Source organism: Thalassophryne amazonica, chromosome 8 (assembly GCF_902500255.1).
Source record: "Thalassophryne amazonica chromosome 8, fThaAma1.1, whole genome shotgun sequence".
NCBI lineage: Eukaryota > Metazoa > Chordata > Actinopteri > Batrachoidiformes > Batrachoididae > Thalassophryne > Thalassophryne amazonica.
This window is the reverse complement of record NC_047110.1, coordinates 11,252,969-11,270,309: the sequence shown is the minus strand read 5'-3', so window position 1 is coordinate 11,270,309 and position 17,341 is coordinate 11,252,969. Positions and strand designations below refer to the sequence as shown.

The 17,341-nt window shown below is 42.6% G+C and overlaps 1 protein-coding gene across 1 annotated transcript in view; it reads left to right on the top strand.

Moving 5' to 3' along the window:
* met (MET proto-oncogene, receptor tyrosine kinase) overlaps nt 1-17,341 on the top strand; it is a 258,333-nt gene that overhangs the window by 230,404 nt on the left and 10,588 nt on the right. Inside the window, exons 16-17 of the mRNA XM_034175737.1 lie at nt 2,976-3,230; nt 14,550-14,630. Of these exons, the coding sequence (XP_034031628.1) occupies nt 2,976-3,230; nt 14,550-14,630 (336 nt within the window). The remainder of the gene's footprint in view (nt 1-2,975; nt 3,231-14,549; nt 14,631-17,341) is intronic.

The window sequence follows — 17,341 nt, the reverse complement described above, 5'->3', positions numbered from 1 at the left end:
TCCTTTTTAGATGCAGACTAACGAGCAGATCTGATTTGATGCAGGTGTTAGTTTTGGGGATGAAAATTTACAGGGTGATTCCATAATTTATTCCTCAGAATTGAGTGAGTCCATATTTTTTTCCCTCTGCTTGGTCTAAAAAGTAACCGTTATTTTTATTTTAACCACAATTTTTTTTTTCTTGATTTCTTATAGTGTTTCTTAAAGCCAGAAAGTTGCCATTTGAAATGACTTTAGTTTTGCGTCATGTCTGTGATCTACTTTTTTTCTACAAAATTAAACAACTGAATGAACATCCTCCGAAGCCGGTGATTCCATAATTATTGCCAGGGGTTGTAGATGCAAATGTATCAGAGACAATACTGGAATTTATCGGTTATCTGTAACTTCCAGTACATTTTTGGGTGGTTTATTGTTTTATCTTTATCAAAGATAACTTTTCAGTTATCTGATTATCTGTTATCGAAGTTCATGTTTTGGTTATCTGTGCCCACCACTGCTCAAAGGTCTACTTAAAATAGGGAACTGTAGTCTCATTTGAACCCCTGCTTGATTTTGCAGGATTTTACCACTTCCAGGGACAGCCTGCATAAACACAGCATCACGTCCAACGGAAAATGGTGTACTGTTTTGTTTTCCGCTACAATCACTGAAGCAGTTGCAAAAAGTGTTTTTGTCAGTTCCCAGCAGAGAAGGGAAGATAAGGCAAATGGGAGATGTGTCGGTACGGTTTAGCCTGCACACCTTGACAGAGTATCTGCATTCTCTCGCCTGCACAACTGCCTCAACATGTTTGAGCTCCGAGTCATAAACAAACCGCAACACATGTCCACTTTCCACCACATTGTCACTTTTTCTTTGCATTTTCACTTTGTTTGCTGTGTAATTTGCCCCAAAACTCAGAGAAAGTGCCATGCCTCTGATGGGAACAGATGAGGGCCGTCCCCGGAAGTAGAAGTATTGCAGCATATGCATCATGTTTTACCCCTTTAGCACCATCCTCAAATGAGACTACAGTGCCCAATTCCTTTGACTTCATGCTTGGTTTGTACTCTGACATGCACTGACAACTGTGGGACCTTATATGTAGACAGGTGTGTGTCTTTCCAAATCATATCAAATCAGCTGAATTTACCCAAGGTGGACTCCAGTTAAGCTCTAGAAACATCTCAAGGATGATCAGTGGAAACGGGATGCACCTGAGCTCAATTTTGAGCTCCATGGCAAAGACTGTGAGTACTTATGTACATGTGATTCTTTTTTTTATTTCATCCACCAGAAATCATTGACGTTTATTTGTCTGTCTATCTTACATCAAAACTACTGCACGGATTTTGATGAAATTTTCACCACAGATAAATATTAGGGCATGGAAGACTCCGTAGAATTTTGGAGGTGATCTGGATCCAGATTGGTGGATGTCATAAATCTCTGATTAACCTTGTTTTTAATAAGTTTGCAAAAGTCTACGAAAAAAAAAACTTTTTCACATTGTCATTAAGGGGTACTGTGTGTAGAAGTTTGAGGGGGAAAAATGAATTTCATCCATTATGGAATAAGGCTGTAACATTACAAAACATGATAAAAGTGAAACGCTGTGAATACTTTCTGGGTGCACCATAAATAGGTTTAAAGTCCTATTTAAAATAATGGTATTTCTGAAGTGAAACATTTCACACCACTCCTGCAGACAGGAAGTGAGGTCACTTCCATCTTGCTGTTTGCCTTTTTCTTTACCAGTCGATTTTTCTGTTGCGTGAAAAGAAAAGCTTTCTTCATGGTGTGGTGTTTCCTGTCATTTTGATCATTCTGGAACCTGCATCTTTTAATGTCACTGAAATTTGAGCTCGCGTTTTGGAGTCCATGGTAATGTTACAAACTTTGATGTCATGCGTACGTAAGTTCAGGGTGTGGGTTTGGCTCCCTGAGATTCAGTCTGAAGGCCGTGAGGTGACGGCGGCTGTTCTGATCCTCGGTCCGATACTAAAACATAACTTCCTAATGTCAGTTCTGAGGGAGAGGAGCTGAAATGTTTCTGTCATCTTTTCACATCTTTTTTAGGAAACATTTGTGTGCTGTATCTCCCAGAGCATAAGTCACATTTTTTTCTGTGTTATCAGGTCTTTGAGATTTTTGTGCACTGTTGTGGTGTATGTTTAATTATTATAGTGGTTAGAACTGCTGCTTCGCAGCGAGGAGGTCATGGGATTGATTTCCACATGTGGCCTTTCTGTGTGGTGTTTGCGTGTTCTCCCCATGTTTGAGTGGGCTCCCTCCAGGTGCTCCGCTTCCTCCTACATCCAAAGACATGCAGCTTAGGTGGACTGGAAACTTTAAATTGTCCATAGGTGTGTGGGGGGGGGGTGTCTGTTTGTGGCCCTGGGACAGACTGTACTCTACCTCACGCCCTGTGACTGCTGGGATAGGCTCCAGCCCTCCGAGACCTGATCTTGGATAACCAGTTGAAGATAAGTGTGTGTGTGTGTGTGTGTGTGTGTGTGTGTGTGTGTGTGTGTGTGTGTGTGTGTGTGTGTGTGTGTGTGTGTGTGTGCGTGCGTGCGTGCGTGCGTGCGTGCGTGTGTGTGCGTGCGTGTGTGTGTGTGTGTGCGTGCGTGCATGCGTGTGTGGCGTGCGTGCGTGTGTGTGTGTGTGTATTCTTTTAATATTAGAGTTTATGTTGTTTTGTGCTTTGACTCCCGGTAAAGTCCTATATAAAAAGTTAATTTAAATATTATTGTTCATTATTCATGATCGTGTGATGTTTTTGGTATCTAAGTACCTCCCAAACTAGTAAAAAAATTCATCTTATACTCTGGAAAACACAGAAACTCTGTGCACTTGTTGAATTTCACACAGACTCGGTGTCGTGTTGCTGTTCTCCTTTGAGGCCACAGTTCTCTGATCATGTGTCACACCTTGACTACAGAGGAACCTTCCCAATACAGTCACTGACCTTTGACCCCTTCAATCTCCAGATCAGGGCATCGACCGGCCTGAGACATGCCGAGGAGCTCCTCCCATCTACGGGGGCAACGGGGAGCTGCTGAGGCACGGCGCTTTGGGAGGTGGGCTGGGCCTGGGCGTGGACGGGGAGCTGGTGTCACCCCTGCTGATGGCGCCGGTCCACATCGATCCATCCAGCCTTCACCCGGACCTGATGAAGGAGGTGCAGCATGTGGTGATCGCCAGGGAGCAGCTACTCCTTCACCTCAACCAGATCATCGGCAGAGGTCAGACTCAGCTTCTTCACTGTTCAGGAGGTTCATCACCTCCATAGAGGAGGTGACATCATCTCCTGCTTCTGCTCCTTACTGTCTTTCACTCATCACCCCACTACCACCAAACACGGTGAAGATGTTGGGTCTGACCTTGAACATACAGTTACATTTGGGAGCAAGTCTCCATAAAAAAACAGATGTAGGAAATTTCAGCATTCAAAATCCACAATTTTCCACCAACTGATCACTTCTTGAATGTGCGTATCAGGATATAAACATAAGTCAATCTAATCAGCTTGACTAGAGCTTGCTCCGCCCATATGTTGGTCAGGAATGTCCACTGGTAAAATCGTTAGCTGACTTTGACTTCACATACAGTTTATTCCAGCTTTTACCAGCAATGCAAACATCACCATGTCACATGACATTAAAACCTGCAATTCTTCTCTGGCTGCAACAAATAGTTGCAGCCAGATTGATGACAAAGCTTTACCATAATCTCTAGTGGGAAAAAAGGAAAACATTGGGAGTTCACATAGGCTCATCAAATTGACTGAATACAAAGAGAGACAAAGACAAAGAGAATTCTTCAGAGTGCTGTGGTTCAGCTCGGTGTTGCTGAATTTACCCATAAAGCCCCTTTCACAACGGGCCAATGTAGAGTTGCGTAATGCCGCATACCGACTACGCCGAGTTTATGCAGACCTATGTGGCAGTACGCTGAGGGACGCAAAGGGGGCTGCAAAAAATTAAACGTTTAATTTTTTCGTGGACTGTCAGCGTTGTTTTTTATCATACCTCCATTGCTAGGTTTTATTCATCCTGCTGGACTTTGCTGGCAGTGAAGCTTCAAAATGACGGTAGAAGAAGAGGCAGGACGGCCAAGCGTCTACGTTCACTAACTCGTCATGGACAGATTGCCAGCGAGAGGACATGTCCACGTCCACTCCTCATGGACAGATCACATGCTGTAATATCAATAAGTAGTTTACTATTCACAAACTGCACGATAAGTAATTGTAGTAAATTTTGTCAACCCAGTATTATGCTTAGCAAGGTTTGTTTCCCAGTAACTATGTCCCTTGTCGACTTTGTGTGTGTGTGTGTGTGTGTGTGTGTGTGTGTGTGTGTGTGTGTGTGTGTGTGTGTGTGTGTGTGTGTGTGTGTGTGTGTGTGTGTGTGTGTGTGTGTGTGTGTGTGTGTGTGTGTGGGTGGGGGCTGTGTGCCAGCATCCCTGTAACACATCAGGGTGTCCAAGGCTGGCACAGGACTGCTGAGGTTGGCGGTTGAGCTCAGATGGACCTACTCTGGGTCCCACTGTCCTGCAAGATGAGCCCCATTAACTCGCACACACTTAAGTTGTGATTCAGCTTTACTGACGGTCAAGTTGTGGACTCCGAAAATTTAGACTACCTATAAAAGTCCATTTTAATTTGATCGTTTTTGCGAGGGATCGTCAGTGCGGACGATTCTGGACGATGATTTCTTCCTCCTCCTCCAGCTGCTGTAGGCCAGCGATGAGGCCAGACAATTCTGTGCGGAAGATTCCTGACGATTCAAAGTTTTTAAATGCAGCTTTTTAGATCCTTACTGCCAGTTCAGATTGGGATGGATTTTATACACACACCCAATCTGAACTGGCAGTAAGGTCCTAAAGAGTCGCAAATCTTCCACACTGTTGAAGCCCTCAGCGCTGACCTGCAGCAGCCGGAGGAGGAAGAAAAAGATCCCAGACCCATTCCAGATGAAGAAATCATCACCATCAAGAAGTAATCACGCTTCAAATGGTCAAAACTATTATAATATGGCATGGTAAGCTGATTTTATGTTTTGTTGGTCAACTTAATTAACTTGCGGTTTCAAATAACTTGCGGTCCAGTTTTGTGAAGCCCAACTCGTGAATTAAAGGGGCTCACCTGCATTTGATCATTATTACTAGTAGTAGTTGTAGTAGTAGTATTTTGTTTTTGTTGATTGTGGGTACACAAAACAGTTGCAGCGATGCATAATGGTTGTGCATAAGTATGATTGCTCTGTCACTGATGGAGGAATTTGCGAGTAATACTGTAAAATGAGAACAACTATTTTAGAGATCAGTTTGCTTTTATGGCTCAAGATTGACTTTTTGACAGACTTCCAGGGACTGTTCTCTGCACACTCTTTAAAGAAATCACCACACCCTGACTGTATTTATACCCAAATGATGATTTGAGGGAATGTCTGCATCCATTCATGGCTAAAGATGGAGTGGAAATCAGGGTTGTTCATGTGCATACAATATCATGATATTTGAGAATCATGAAAGATGCACACGTAGAGATGGAAATTGATAAGATTTTATTGATATCAGTACCATTGTTGATTGTGTCTATTAGCCCAATTTTTTTGCGATTCCCTTAGGAATTTCTGGTGATTTTTCTCTGTGGGGGAAATGAAGGCCTGCAGAGGTTTTCAGCATCAGTGTTGTTGGATGCAGAATTTAACATTAAGGGCCCGGTCCCACTGACGTTTAGTAAGATTTGCATATAAATTGTGCACAAAGTTGGTTCATATTCGCTAAACATTCGTAATATCCGTGAAACATGCTTGTATGAGTCAGCCGACATCTGCACACGTCTGCAATTATCCGCAGAGGCATGATTTCTGTTGCCAGGATTTTTGAGCTGCACAAAATTTTGGTTGCGGATGACATCCGCCTTACATACGCAATACATACTCAATCTATCCGCTGTATATCCACCGTTATCCGCTGATATCCGCAACTGACGGGGTATTGCGGGTTGACCGCGGACTGGGACAGTGTGTGAACAGATATATAGCGTGCCTATCACGTCCACAACACAAACTAAAATAAGTTGTGGCAAATGCATACAGATTGGCCACGAATAGTGTCTGCTTTGCATCTGATTTGCAGACAATTTGCGAATGCATAACAACATACCTGCCAGTCATTGCCAGTCCAGCTGTGGAGACGTACAGATGTAGTTATGGATCCCCAAAGACGTAGTGTGATAGTTACTGCCATCCAACAACATACCAATCAACATGTCCAAGTCCAGTAATTGCTCCAGAGGCTGTGGTGTGTGAATAGTGATGCCGAAAGGCCCGAGTGCACTTCTGTTATGACTGCAATGCAGATGCCGTGCACGTGCAATACAACCGCTGTTTCCACCACACGTGCACGATGCATTCTCAATACATGCGTTATACATCCGTGATTGTTCGTCATATATTCACTGTACATTAATATATCCGTAATACATACTGAGACATTTGTCATTTTTGGCCAATTTTGTTGCGGACGACAACGAATGCCCGTAATTTGTGTACTCAATTCATGCACAATTAATCCTCTCCCCAGTGGGACCTTAAGACATTACATCTGAAACCATAAAACATGAGCTTGCATTGCAGAAGTATCAGAAGCACATGCAGCATTGGTAAGAGGCACCGAGACCATCTAACGCATACAGTTCTGATGGATGGAAAAACATGCAACTGATTCCCAAATGGAACCGGTTCTTGATTCCCATTCCTATACGCATGAGTTTATAACTCGGGGGGAAAAAACAAACAAACAAAAACCCCAATGCATCTGCAGATTTCTGCCTACATGCAGATTTATTTGTGACTGTGCACAGTTTTTTTAAAAAATGGGCCCCCTGGTATTGTTAAAAAGACCACATGAAGCCAGAGGGCTGTCTGTGCAAGAAAAACAAGCCATTTTGAAACTGAATAAAGAGGTGAAATCCATCAGCGGTATTACACAGATGCTGGGCTCAACCAATTAAACAATTTGTGATGTTCTGAAAAAGTAATTTTATTTAACTTTCAGTGAGGATACTAACAGCCTCTACAAGGCAGAGGCGGCGGTATCACAATTCAAAGATTCTATAAGACTTTGAGAGCCAAAACATAAAGAACAAATATACAAAGACACACTGATTCTGCAGACTTTTGCTTTCTTGAAGCTTTTGGCACTGATGAGTCGAACACTGACGTTGTGTACTGTAGTTCTACTCCACAGGTCCACCTGCTCCACTGCAAGTGGGGGCTAAAATGTTAGACTTATGTAAAGATGTATTAAAGTTTAATGCACCCATACTACAAGTATATCAAACTACTTAACGTGCACACATCAGATCACGTTTTATAGTGCAGTTTAAATAATCCACGCAGATCAAATTCTCCACTTGAGAGGAGAAATACTCGTACACCCCTTGCCCCTGGCTGAATTACCAGCTGAACAGAGGCGAGATTTTTAAAGCAGTGTAAGATGATTTGTTCACGGTTCCCATGATCTGCTGTTGGGAGTCGTAATCCAACACCCGCAGCCATCTGCAGGGACGTGATAGGAGAACACTGCGCCCATTTAATTCCTGCACCCCTCCCAGTCTGGAACAAACCCCTCCATGTCTTAAAAAGGACATGTAATTCAACAAAAAGCACAATAATTCACAAGAGCTGCCACTCGATATTAGCTCAATGTGAGTATTAATGAAACCTCGTCTTACTGGGTTACCTGTACGGGGTGATTTAGGGTGAGGGTGTGGGTAACTCAAGAACTATAATTAGCTGTTAATGGTATAGAAATCTGACAAACATATTCAAGATTATTTGCATGCTAGCGATTGTTTTTCTATCCTCAAAGCATGTTCCTCTGATCCAAATGGTCATTTTTAGGTATAAACATTGAACAGGAATGTTTTCAAGTTCCTGGAAATACTGAGAACATGGACCCATAATGTATGATGTGTGACATGGTAACCATGTCCAGAAAAATCAAAGACAAAGATGAGGGCAGGCGCGGCGCCAGAAAAAAAAAATTAAGGGGGTGATGAGTTTATCACAGGGGGCGGGGTTCCCCCCCCCCCCCAAAAAAAGTGCGCACCAGAGGGGACGTGCCTCTGAGCGTGCGTAATGAATTGGGTGCGCTCCTGGAAAGCTCGTGTATTTAGGCTACACCGTTGTAAGAGACTGACTAAGAGTAAAGAGTGATGACAGTATTTTTTTAATTATTATTTGAACGTATAGACCCTCGGTCAAGTGATCTCCTGCATACCACAAAACCAAACCAACAACTGATCTGAGAAATGACACGAGACAGTAGATTAACCCCACATACAGCCCTCCATCATAAGCGCAAACACAGCACAATTGGGCATGACAGTCACACAACAGGTCAAAGATAAACCTTTCATGTAGATATATTTACAACAATACATAACTTTTATCTTACCATAAAAGTCCATATCTTAACATAAAATTCTGTGTGGAAACTGGATCTAGCCTACCTCAGTGGACTCAGGATTCTTGCCCTCTGCCGCACTGACAAGCGCAACCCTCAAGGGCCTTTCATGGGTCTTTCACACTGAATACGTCAGATGTGTCAAAAATCGGTCTAAAAAGCATTATTTTCAATGAGACGCGTTGCTTTTTAGATACGTCAGATGCGTCGCGTCTAAACCGACGCTTCTGACCGGAGCACGCATTGCCGCTTGTCGGCAGGCTGACGCAGTCAAAGTTCAATCCAATCCAACTTTTGATGCTCTGAGCTGTGACGTACCTTTGCGTTGTCCAATAGGAACGACGCATCGGGCCAAAACACGGAAGACTAGTGGCAGAAACCACTGATCTCTACAAAACGGATCGGTGCAGAAACCACTGATCTCTACAAAACGGATCGGTGTAGAAACCACTGATCTCTACAAAATGGATTGGTACAGAAACCACTGATCTCTACAAAACGGATTGGTACAGAAATCACTGATCTCTAGAAAATGGATCGGTGTAGAAACCACTGATCTCTACAAAATGGATCGGTACAGAAACCACTGATCTCTACAAAATGGATAGGTGCAGAAACCACTGATCTGTGCAAAAACATACGTGTCACAGGACTGCTCATTTATGGAGCAGTTTTCTGAAGAAAAATCCTTTGAAATGTTTTTTGTTGTTGTTTGTTACCTGAATTTCTGATTACTGTTAAAAAAAAAGTTTAGAACACTTGTAATTAAAATAGCTAAATAAATCTAAATCTAAATGGTTCTTTAGAAACCTTTCGTCTGTAAATTAAAACCACCTGTTATTTCAGATTAGATAATTTCTTGTTTAACATAAGGACATTTATTTTTAGACAAAATAACATGGAAATTTGTACATTTTTTTAAGTCTGGTAGATTATTTATATCTCATTTCAACCAGAAAGACACTGTAAATAAATACAAATGTTTATTATAAATGCAACAGGAAATAATTTAACAATGACTGCAGTGCGATTGTAAAGTAGGATTTCTGTGACCTCATGATGATTTTTTTTATAGTCATTTCAACTTGTAATTTCGCCAAAATATGTAATTGCCTTTCATGTTGTTATCAGGACAGTCATTTCTAAAATATGAATTTGAGAGCAATAAGTGGAGAGCTTCTACTTGTGCAAATGTCTTTTGACTTTGATTTTGTGGACATTTTTAATGATCCGTTCATTTATTGTTAAAATATAAAATGAAACAGCTTTTTAAAAAATAATAAAATAGTGTTAAAAATAGTGTTGAAAGAGCCTTTTATGTAGACGCAGGTGCTGGATTCTGCTGGATTCACGGGACCAGATGAAGGTCTCTTCTGCAGCTTTGAACTCTGGTGGTGTTGCTGAAGACACTTTTGTCCTATTTTGAAGAGCAGAGATGTTTTTTTTCGACTGGACTTCATGGTGTTCAGCTCATCAATGGAAGTTTGGTTGTCTGCACAGCAAATGTTCCTGAGTGGGACAAATAAAAATATTTCTTTAAATATAAAGAAACACTAAACAGTTTATATATAAAAAGGAAAAAAAATGGGAAAAAAAAAACAGCATCGCAGCACCGTGGCAGGAACATGGGGCATAACGATAAGCAATTTTATCTGCACTCGGTAGAAACTATCCATTAGCGGTTGTAAACTCTGTACTCTGTAATCGTGATCGTCACTGAGGCTTTTTTAAATGCTTATTGCAAAGTGGTTTGTTTCTTTAAGACAATCAAGTTTTCTAAGTCCAGGGACACTGATCTGTGTATTATAGATACAAATCAGTTTCCTCGGATCCACGGAACTTACCCCTGTAAAACTTGTTCCTGCCACGGTGCTATGATGCGGTCCACATCTGCCCCAGATCCGTGCCACATATGCTTTGTAAACGGTTGGTCTTTTGCGGATCCAGTTCAGATCTGGTCCGGATCTGTTCCAGAACTGTAAAGTGGAGCCGTGCCGGATCTGGGCCAGGGTGCAAAAACTGTCTGGACCGGATCTGTTTTCAGGATTGGTACCAGATGTTGGACTGCCTGAAGGCCGGCTTGTCCGTGTGGGTCGGCCCGCTAACGTGATTCGATCGATATCCCACCAAGTCATCAGTCCTCCCTCGGTCGGCATCACTCCAAAAAGTAGCTGAAAAAAGCTTCTCCCAGCAGGGTGATGGGAGAATCGTTCTACTGCTGTTTTTTAAAGCTTTTTTGTGATTCAGGCGACCCAAATTCAAGATGGCGATCGCTGAACTTTTTTCATGTTGTGGAAACGGCCAGAGTGTGACGTGGCAATCTCCGCCCCCTTGCCGCTTCCGAAGCGAAGCATCTGACGTCATGCATCGGATATGTCGACGAACTGGGACACGTTGACGGATTGGCCTAAAGTATTCAGTGTGAAAGGCCCTTCAACCTATCAAATTGCTTGAACACAGACACACGCCATATCCGTTTGTTTTAAAATGAATTACTTTAGTTAATTAATTTGGTTTATTTGTTAAATACGTGATATTATTGAATAACTAATATTTGCTATATTTTCCAGTATTTCTTTTTCTTTCTTTTTTATTTTTATTTTTTGATAACTCTCACATCCGAGGGGGCGGAGTTGAAGACGTGAGGGGGCGTCGCCCCCTAATGCCCCCTCATGGCGCCGGGTCTGGATGAGTGAATACACAAAATCCAAAAATGGTCCTATAATGTCTCAGCATGAGGTTTAGTACACTCACTCACTCATCTGTATGACTGTTTGTATGTTTGTGTGACTGCATGCGTGTTTTGGATGGTTGTGATGAGTGTTTGAAGGGAGGTTGTGTCTGTCACAGAGGGGGTGGTTGTGGTCAATGTGGGAGGCTGAACGGAGGGAGTGTCTGTAGTCGAGGAGAATGGAAGGGAGTCTGTTGGGTCTGGAGAATACAGAAATATATGGGGTCATCAATAAAAGGGGGGATTCATCTTTGGATAAAGAGGGTCCGGATGTTGCTTAGGCCAGGGTAGGCGGTGACGAGGTTGTGTTAGGTCCAGATAACGTCGTCCACTATGTCTAATATTTTGTCCTTTTTAAACTTGTTTGAATTGTCAGTGTAATCGAAATACAGGTCCAGGATCTTAAAAAAAGCCTTGTCAGTGTTGTGCAGGTTGAGGGTGTCACAGTCATCTACCCAATCGAAAACACGGTTTCTCTCACAGTCAGACCTGAACCCATCCTCCAAATCCGAACAGGTGTAGTCCAGCTCTGGTAGAGGGGGCTTTGCCGGCAGGAGGTCCTCCAGTCTCCAAATCCAGTCCGGGAGCCTACCCGCCTCACACAGGACGTCCAGGTTGTGCAAGTCCAGGAACCAGTCAAATTCCCCTCAAATCAGCCTCCACCAGATCCCAAGCCTGATCCAAAAAGCCATATCTCTTGCCTGGGGTGTAGCTGCTATGAAAACTGTTGAATGATAAGAATCAGAATCATAAAATCTTTATTGTCATTGGGTCTATAAAAATGGGAATGAAAACCTCGACTATCATCAATCATACGGTCATACAATCATACAATCATCCAGTTGAACATTTGTCAGAAAATATTGCACATTCAGTCTGGAAAACATGGCTTTGAGTGCCCCAATGTCCCAAGGGTACTGCCTGCTGGGTTCATGGTTTGGTCAGTTTCTTCTGTTACGTTCTGCAGTGTTTGAATGAACCCAAAAATGCAGGCAGCAACCAGATGGGATGTAATGCCGCGTTTACACATAACGACGACAAGTCACGAATGCCACGAAGTACACACTCTTGGCCGCTGATCACGAATGTGATGATTCGGGGCAGAGGCGTCAAATGGCACATGTTGCTGGAGAATTATCAGGAACCATTACGCACAGTCAAGAATAATGTTCCGCGTTGTTGCGCGCTATTGCGCATAACAGCCCATCGTTAAGTCCTGTCACGTTGTGAACGAGGTGAATTGTCCTCACACACACACACCCATATTCATCCATCCGAATTCAGATCACTCCAGTTTTTCAGAACTTTGCGACTGCATGCGTAGTTGGGCTCTGTGCCATGGAGTGGTGCAGAGAGGAGGAGGAGGAGACAGAGAGAGCCAGATGCGTGGCTTCATGCGGCTGTTGTCTCGCGCATTTTTCCAAACATCAGGCGCATGCAGCAGGTGGATCACCTGCAGGAGCGCACTGAAGAGCACTGAAATGAGACTTTTAGCCGATTTGGTGTCAGCAATTAAACTGAATGCGGTGCAGCAGGGTTTAATTGTGCGCGCACTTCTTCCTCCGCCGGACTGGAGGAGGTGCAGAGATGTCTGGCTGCACGTGAGTCTCCTTTCGCTCCTCTGGTTCCTCTGGCTGAGACTCATTCTCCCGCTCATCGGTTACAACAGCAGGTGGAACACCTGCAGGAGCGTCCTGAGGAGCTTCAGCAGGAACTGTGGAACGACACTTGGCTGACTTCGTGTCACTGTTCCTCTTCGGCATACTGCATCAAACTGAACGCTGTGGAGCCGAGTTTAATTGTGTGCACGTGACCGAAAACTAATTCATCATGGCGCGCAGTGAAATGTGACGCCGTGTTACAAGTCATGTCAAAACTTGACAGTTTCCGTGTCACTTCGTAATAACACGTGACAGTTTGGGCTCCAAGAAACATCACAGGAACCACTACAAACGTTGTCATGTTCTATTAAGGATCACTACTCATCAAGACGGATCAATACGCTCAGTTGCGACCTTCACAACGTGAGGTGAATTGAGGGTGATGTGTGACATTTGTGGAAGATTTTTTGACAGGCAAAAACATGCTCCACGAATATCAAGAATATCACGCACCAACACGCATTATTAAGAAACCTATTCAGGTGCTTTAAGTCACATTAAGAATGTCACGAATGTGTCACAAATTACAGAAAAATGACATTCGTAACGCATCTTGCTTATGTGTAAACGCACCTTAAGTTGAAATAACAAGGTGATTTAATGTTCAAAACACATGAATATAGTCCAACAAACAGGGGTCCAAAACGGGGGTCAACCAAAAACTCAAACTAAGAATGGGGAGGCGATAAACAAACCGGAACTAAAAAAGGAATGTAATCAAATGGCACATGGAGGAGGCACAAACTAAACACAAACTAACAAACAGAAACACACCTACACACAGGAAATGACAGAAATAATTAACATACTTCCAAACGAAATCACGGGAGGAACCAAAGCGAAGAAACTGGCAACTTAACAGGGAAATAGTGCAGGCTTAAATACAAAATGGAACAAATGAACAAACAAGCGACAGGTGTGGGACAGGTGTGACCAGGACGCAACACACGCGCTGAACTAAAACATACAAGGTGACTAAAATCTCAACCGAAACCCGAGGTGAGTAGAAACAAAAACCTGATACGGACGTCAAGGATGACCTGGGACAGAACACAGAGAATACTAACACAAGGACACAGATAGAACACAATGACAATTTACACAAGGACACAGACAAAAGACTGACCACGGGCACGGACAGTTGTACAGACCACAAGAGACTGCCTCTTTTAAAATAGCCTTTCTTAGGAGAGAAAATAAGCAAGCTTGACTCAACAGAACACCTCTGACCAGGTTTATGAAGTTTCTGCTCTGAACTCATGGTTGATTTCTGTTTGTCAGTGAGAACTGGAGCTGTGCAGCTGGTGGCTGTGTTTTATCCACAGCCAAATCCATTTTTATTTGGGGAAACAGAAGGTCATTTCAAATGACCACGACACTGCATATTGGAAATGAGGACAACGGTTTTAAGACCCTCTGCAAAAGAATAGGGCCTGAACAAGGTCTCAGTGAATGAAAATTGGACCTGACTCTGGTCTAGTGTTGGATCCTGTGAAGACTTTTAATTACAGCTGATTGAGTTAAAAACTGTGATGCCTCTTGTGCACGTGATATTTCTGTCTGCTTCCACAGCAGCTTCTTGAATGGCTTAAACAAATGGTACTTTGTAAACCTTTACAGGTTTGAACATGTGCCTTTAACCTCACAAATACTGACTGTTTGTGTCTAATGCTTCATGTTATTACCGGCAGGTCACTTTGGTTGTGTTTTCCATGGAACTCTGCTGGAGTCAGATGGACAGAAGCAGCACTGTGCAATCAAGTCCCTGAACCGTACGTACAAAACACCTCAGATCAACCAGTGTTATATGTTTACTCTTCAGACAATGTTCTGAGGATGCACACCACTTTCCATCGGAAACCTCTGTATATAAGATATTTTTTTCATACAGCCCATACCATCGAATCTATTCATGATAACTGCAGTTTTTCATATTTAGTTCTTTGGCTAATCACAACACAGTCAGGCAGGGAGTACTTAGCACGTTTGCCTCACCATAAAATGTTCTCTGGTTTAATTAGACACCAGAATCAGTTTCCTGTCTGTGTGGAGTTTGCGTGTTTCCCTGTTAAGCCTCATTCTCATTTTTACAATATGCATCCTGGAAGGAAGGTCACAGTCCAAAATACTTCGAAAACCTTAGGGGGCCCAGAACAGTGTCTGTGATGAACTGGGTTGTTCAGTGTTTGTGCCGTGGGCTTGTTCCAACCTTGGCAGAATTTTTAAAATGTATGAATATGATGACATCACCAGGAGATTTTCCAAGCCTGTGCTAAACTTATGCAAATGCCACAGTTGTTTTTAACCATGACATAGTACAACATCAGTGCATATTGTCATCATATCATGTGACAGTGACAGTTGTTTAAATGTTCTCGCAGTCTTGCTCCCTAGGATGCAAGCAAATGAATGTAATATTTGCCCATCGGTCCCCTCATGAAGTAAACTGTCCATGTGCATTAAATAAACAATCACACACAACATCACAGTTCAGACATGACAAAAGACTTGGATCCTTGAAAGGGCAGTTGTAAAACAGCTAACTGATCATCTGCAGAGGAATGGTCTATTTGAAGAGTTTCAGTCAGGTTTTAGAATTCATCATAGTACAGAAACAGCATTAGTGAAGGTTACAAATGATCTTCTTATGGCCTCGGACAGTGGACTCATCTCTGTGCTTGTTCTGTTAGACCTCAGTGCTGCTTTTGATACTGTTGACCATAAAATTTTATTACAGAGATTAGAGCATGCCATAGGTATTAAAGGCACTGCGCTGCGGTGGTTTGAATCATATTTGTCTAATAGATTACAATTTGTTCATGTAAATGGGGAATCTTCTTCACAGACTAAAGTTAATTATGGAGTTCCACAAGGTTCTGTGCTAGGACCAATTTATTCACTTTATACATGCTTCCCTTAGGCAGTATTATTAGACGGCATTGCTTAAATTTTCATTGTTACGCAGATGATACCCAGCTTTATCTATCCATGAAGCCAGAGGACACACACCAATTAGCTAAACTGCAGGATTGTCTTACAGACATAAAGACATGGATGACCTCTAATTTCCTGCTTTTAAACTCAGATAAAACTGAAGTTATTGTACTTGGCCCCACAAATCTTAGAAACATGGTGTCTAACCAGATCCTTACTCTGGATGGCATTACCCTGACCTCTAGTAATACTGTGAGAAATCTTGGAGTCATTTTTGATCAGGATATGTCATTCAAAGCGCATATTAAACAAATATGTAGGACTGCTTTTTTGCATTTACGCAATATCTCTAAAATCAGAAAGGTCTTGTCTCAGAGTGATGCTGAAAAACTAATTCATGCATTTATTTCCTCTAGGCTGGACTATTGTAATTCATTATTATCAGGTTGTCCTAAAAGTTCCCTAAAAAGCCTTCAGTTAATTCAAAATGCTGCAGCTAGAGTACTGACGGGGACTAGAAGGAGAGAGCATATCTCACCCATATTGGCCTCTCTTCATTGGCTTCCTGTTAATTCTAGAATAGAATTTAAAATTCTTCTTCTTACTTATAAGGTTTTGAATAATCAGGTCCCATCTTATCTTAGGGACCTCATAGTACCATATCACCCCAATAGAGCGCTTCGCTCTCAGACTGCAGGCTTACTTGTAGTTCCTAGGGTTTGTAAGAGTAGAATGGGAGGCAGAGCCTTCAGCTTTCAGGCTCCTCTCCTGTGGAACCAGCTCCCAATTCAGATCAGGGAGACAGACACCCTCTCTACTTTTAAGATTAGGCTTAAAACTTTCCTTTTTGCTAAAGCTTATAGTTAGGGCTGGATCAGGTGACCCTGAACCATCCCTTAGTTATACTGCTATAGACGTAGACTGCTGGGGGGTTCCCATGATGCACTGTTTCTTTCTCTTTTTGCTCTGTATGCACCACTCTGCATTTAATCATTAGTGATCGATCTCTGCTCCCCTCCACAGCATGTCTTTTTCCTGGTTCTCTCCCTCAGCCCCAACCAGTCCCAGCAGAAGACTGCCCCTCCCTGAGCCTGGTTCTGCTGGAGGTTTCTTCCTGTTAAAAGGGAGTTTTTCCTTCCCACTGTAGCCAAGTGCTTGCTCACAGGGGGTCGTTTTGACCGTTGGGGTTTTACATAATTATTGTATGGCCTTGCCTTACAATATAAAGTGCCTTGGGGCAACTGTTTGTTGTGATTTGGCGCTATATAAAAAAAATTGATTGAATTGATTACAGGACAGTAATGAGGGTTCTAGTTACTTTGTCTGGAGGTGATGTGTTACCATGCACAACTAAACAAGCCTGTTGGATACTTCATGCAACCAAGTGACTAGGTTGCATGAAGTATCCAACAGGCTTGTTTAGTTGTGCATGGTAACACATCACCTCCAGACAAAGTCAAAGAAAAATACAAAGTGTAAGAAAAAGAGAAACAGTGTGGTTTGGTATGAGGGCAGCCGACCCTGTTGTCTTTCTCTGAGTCTGTACCAG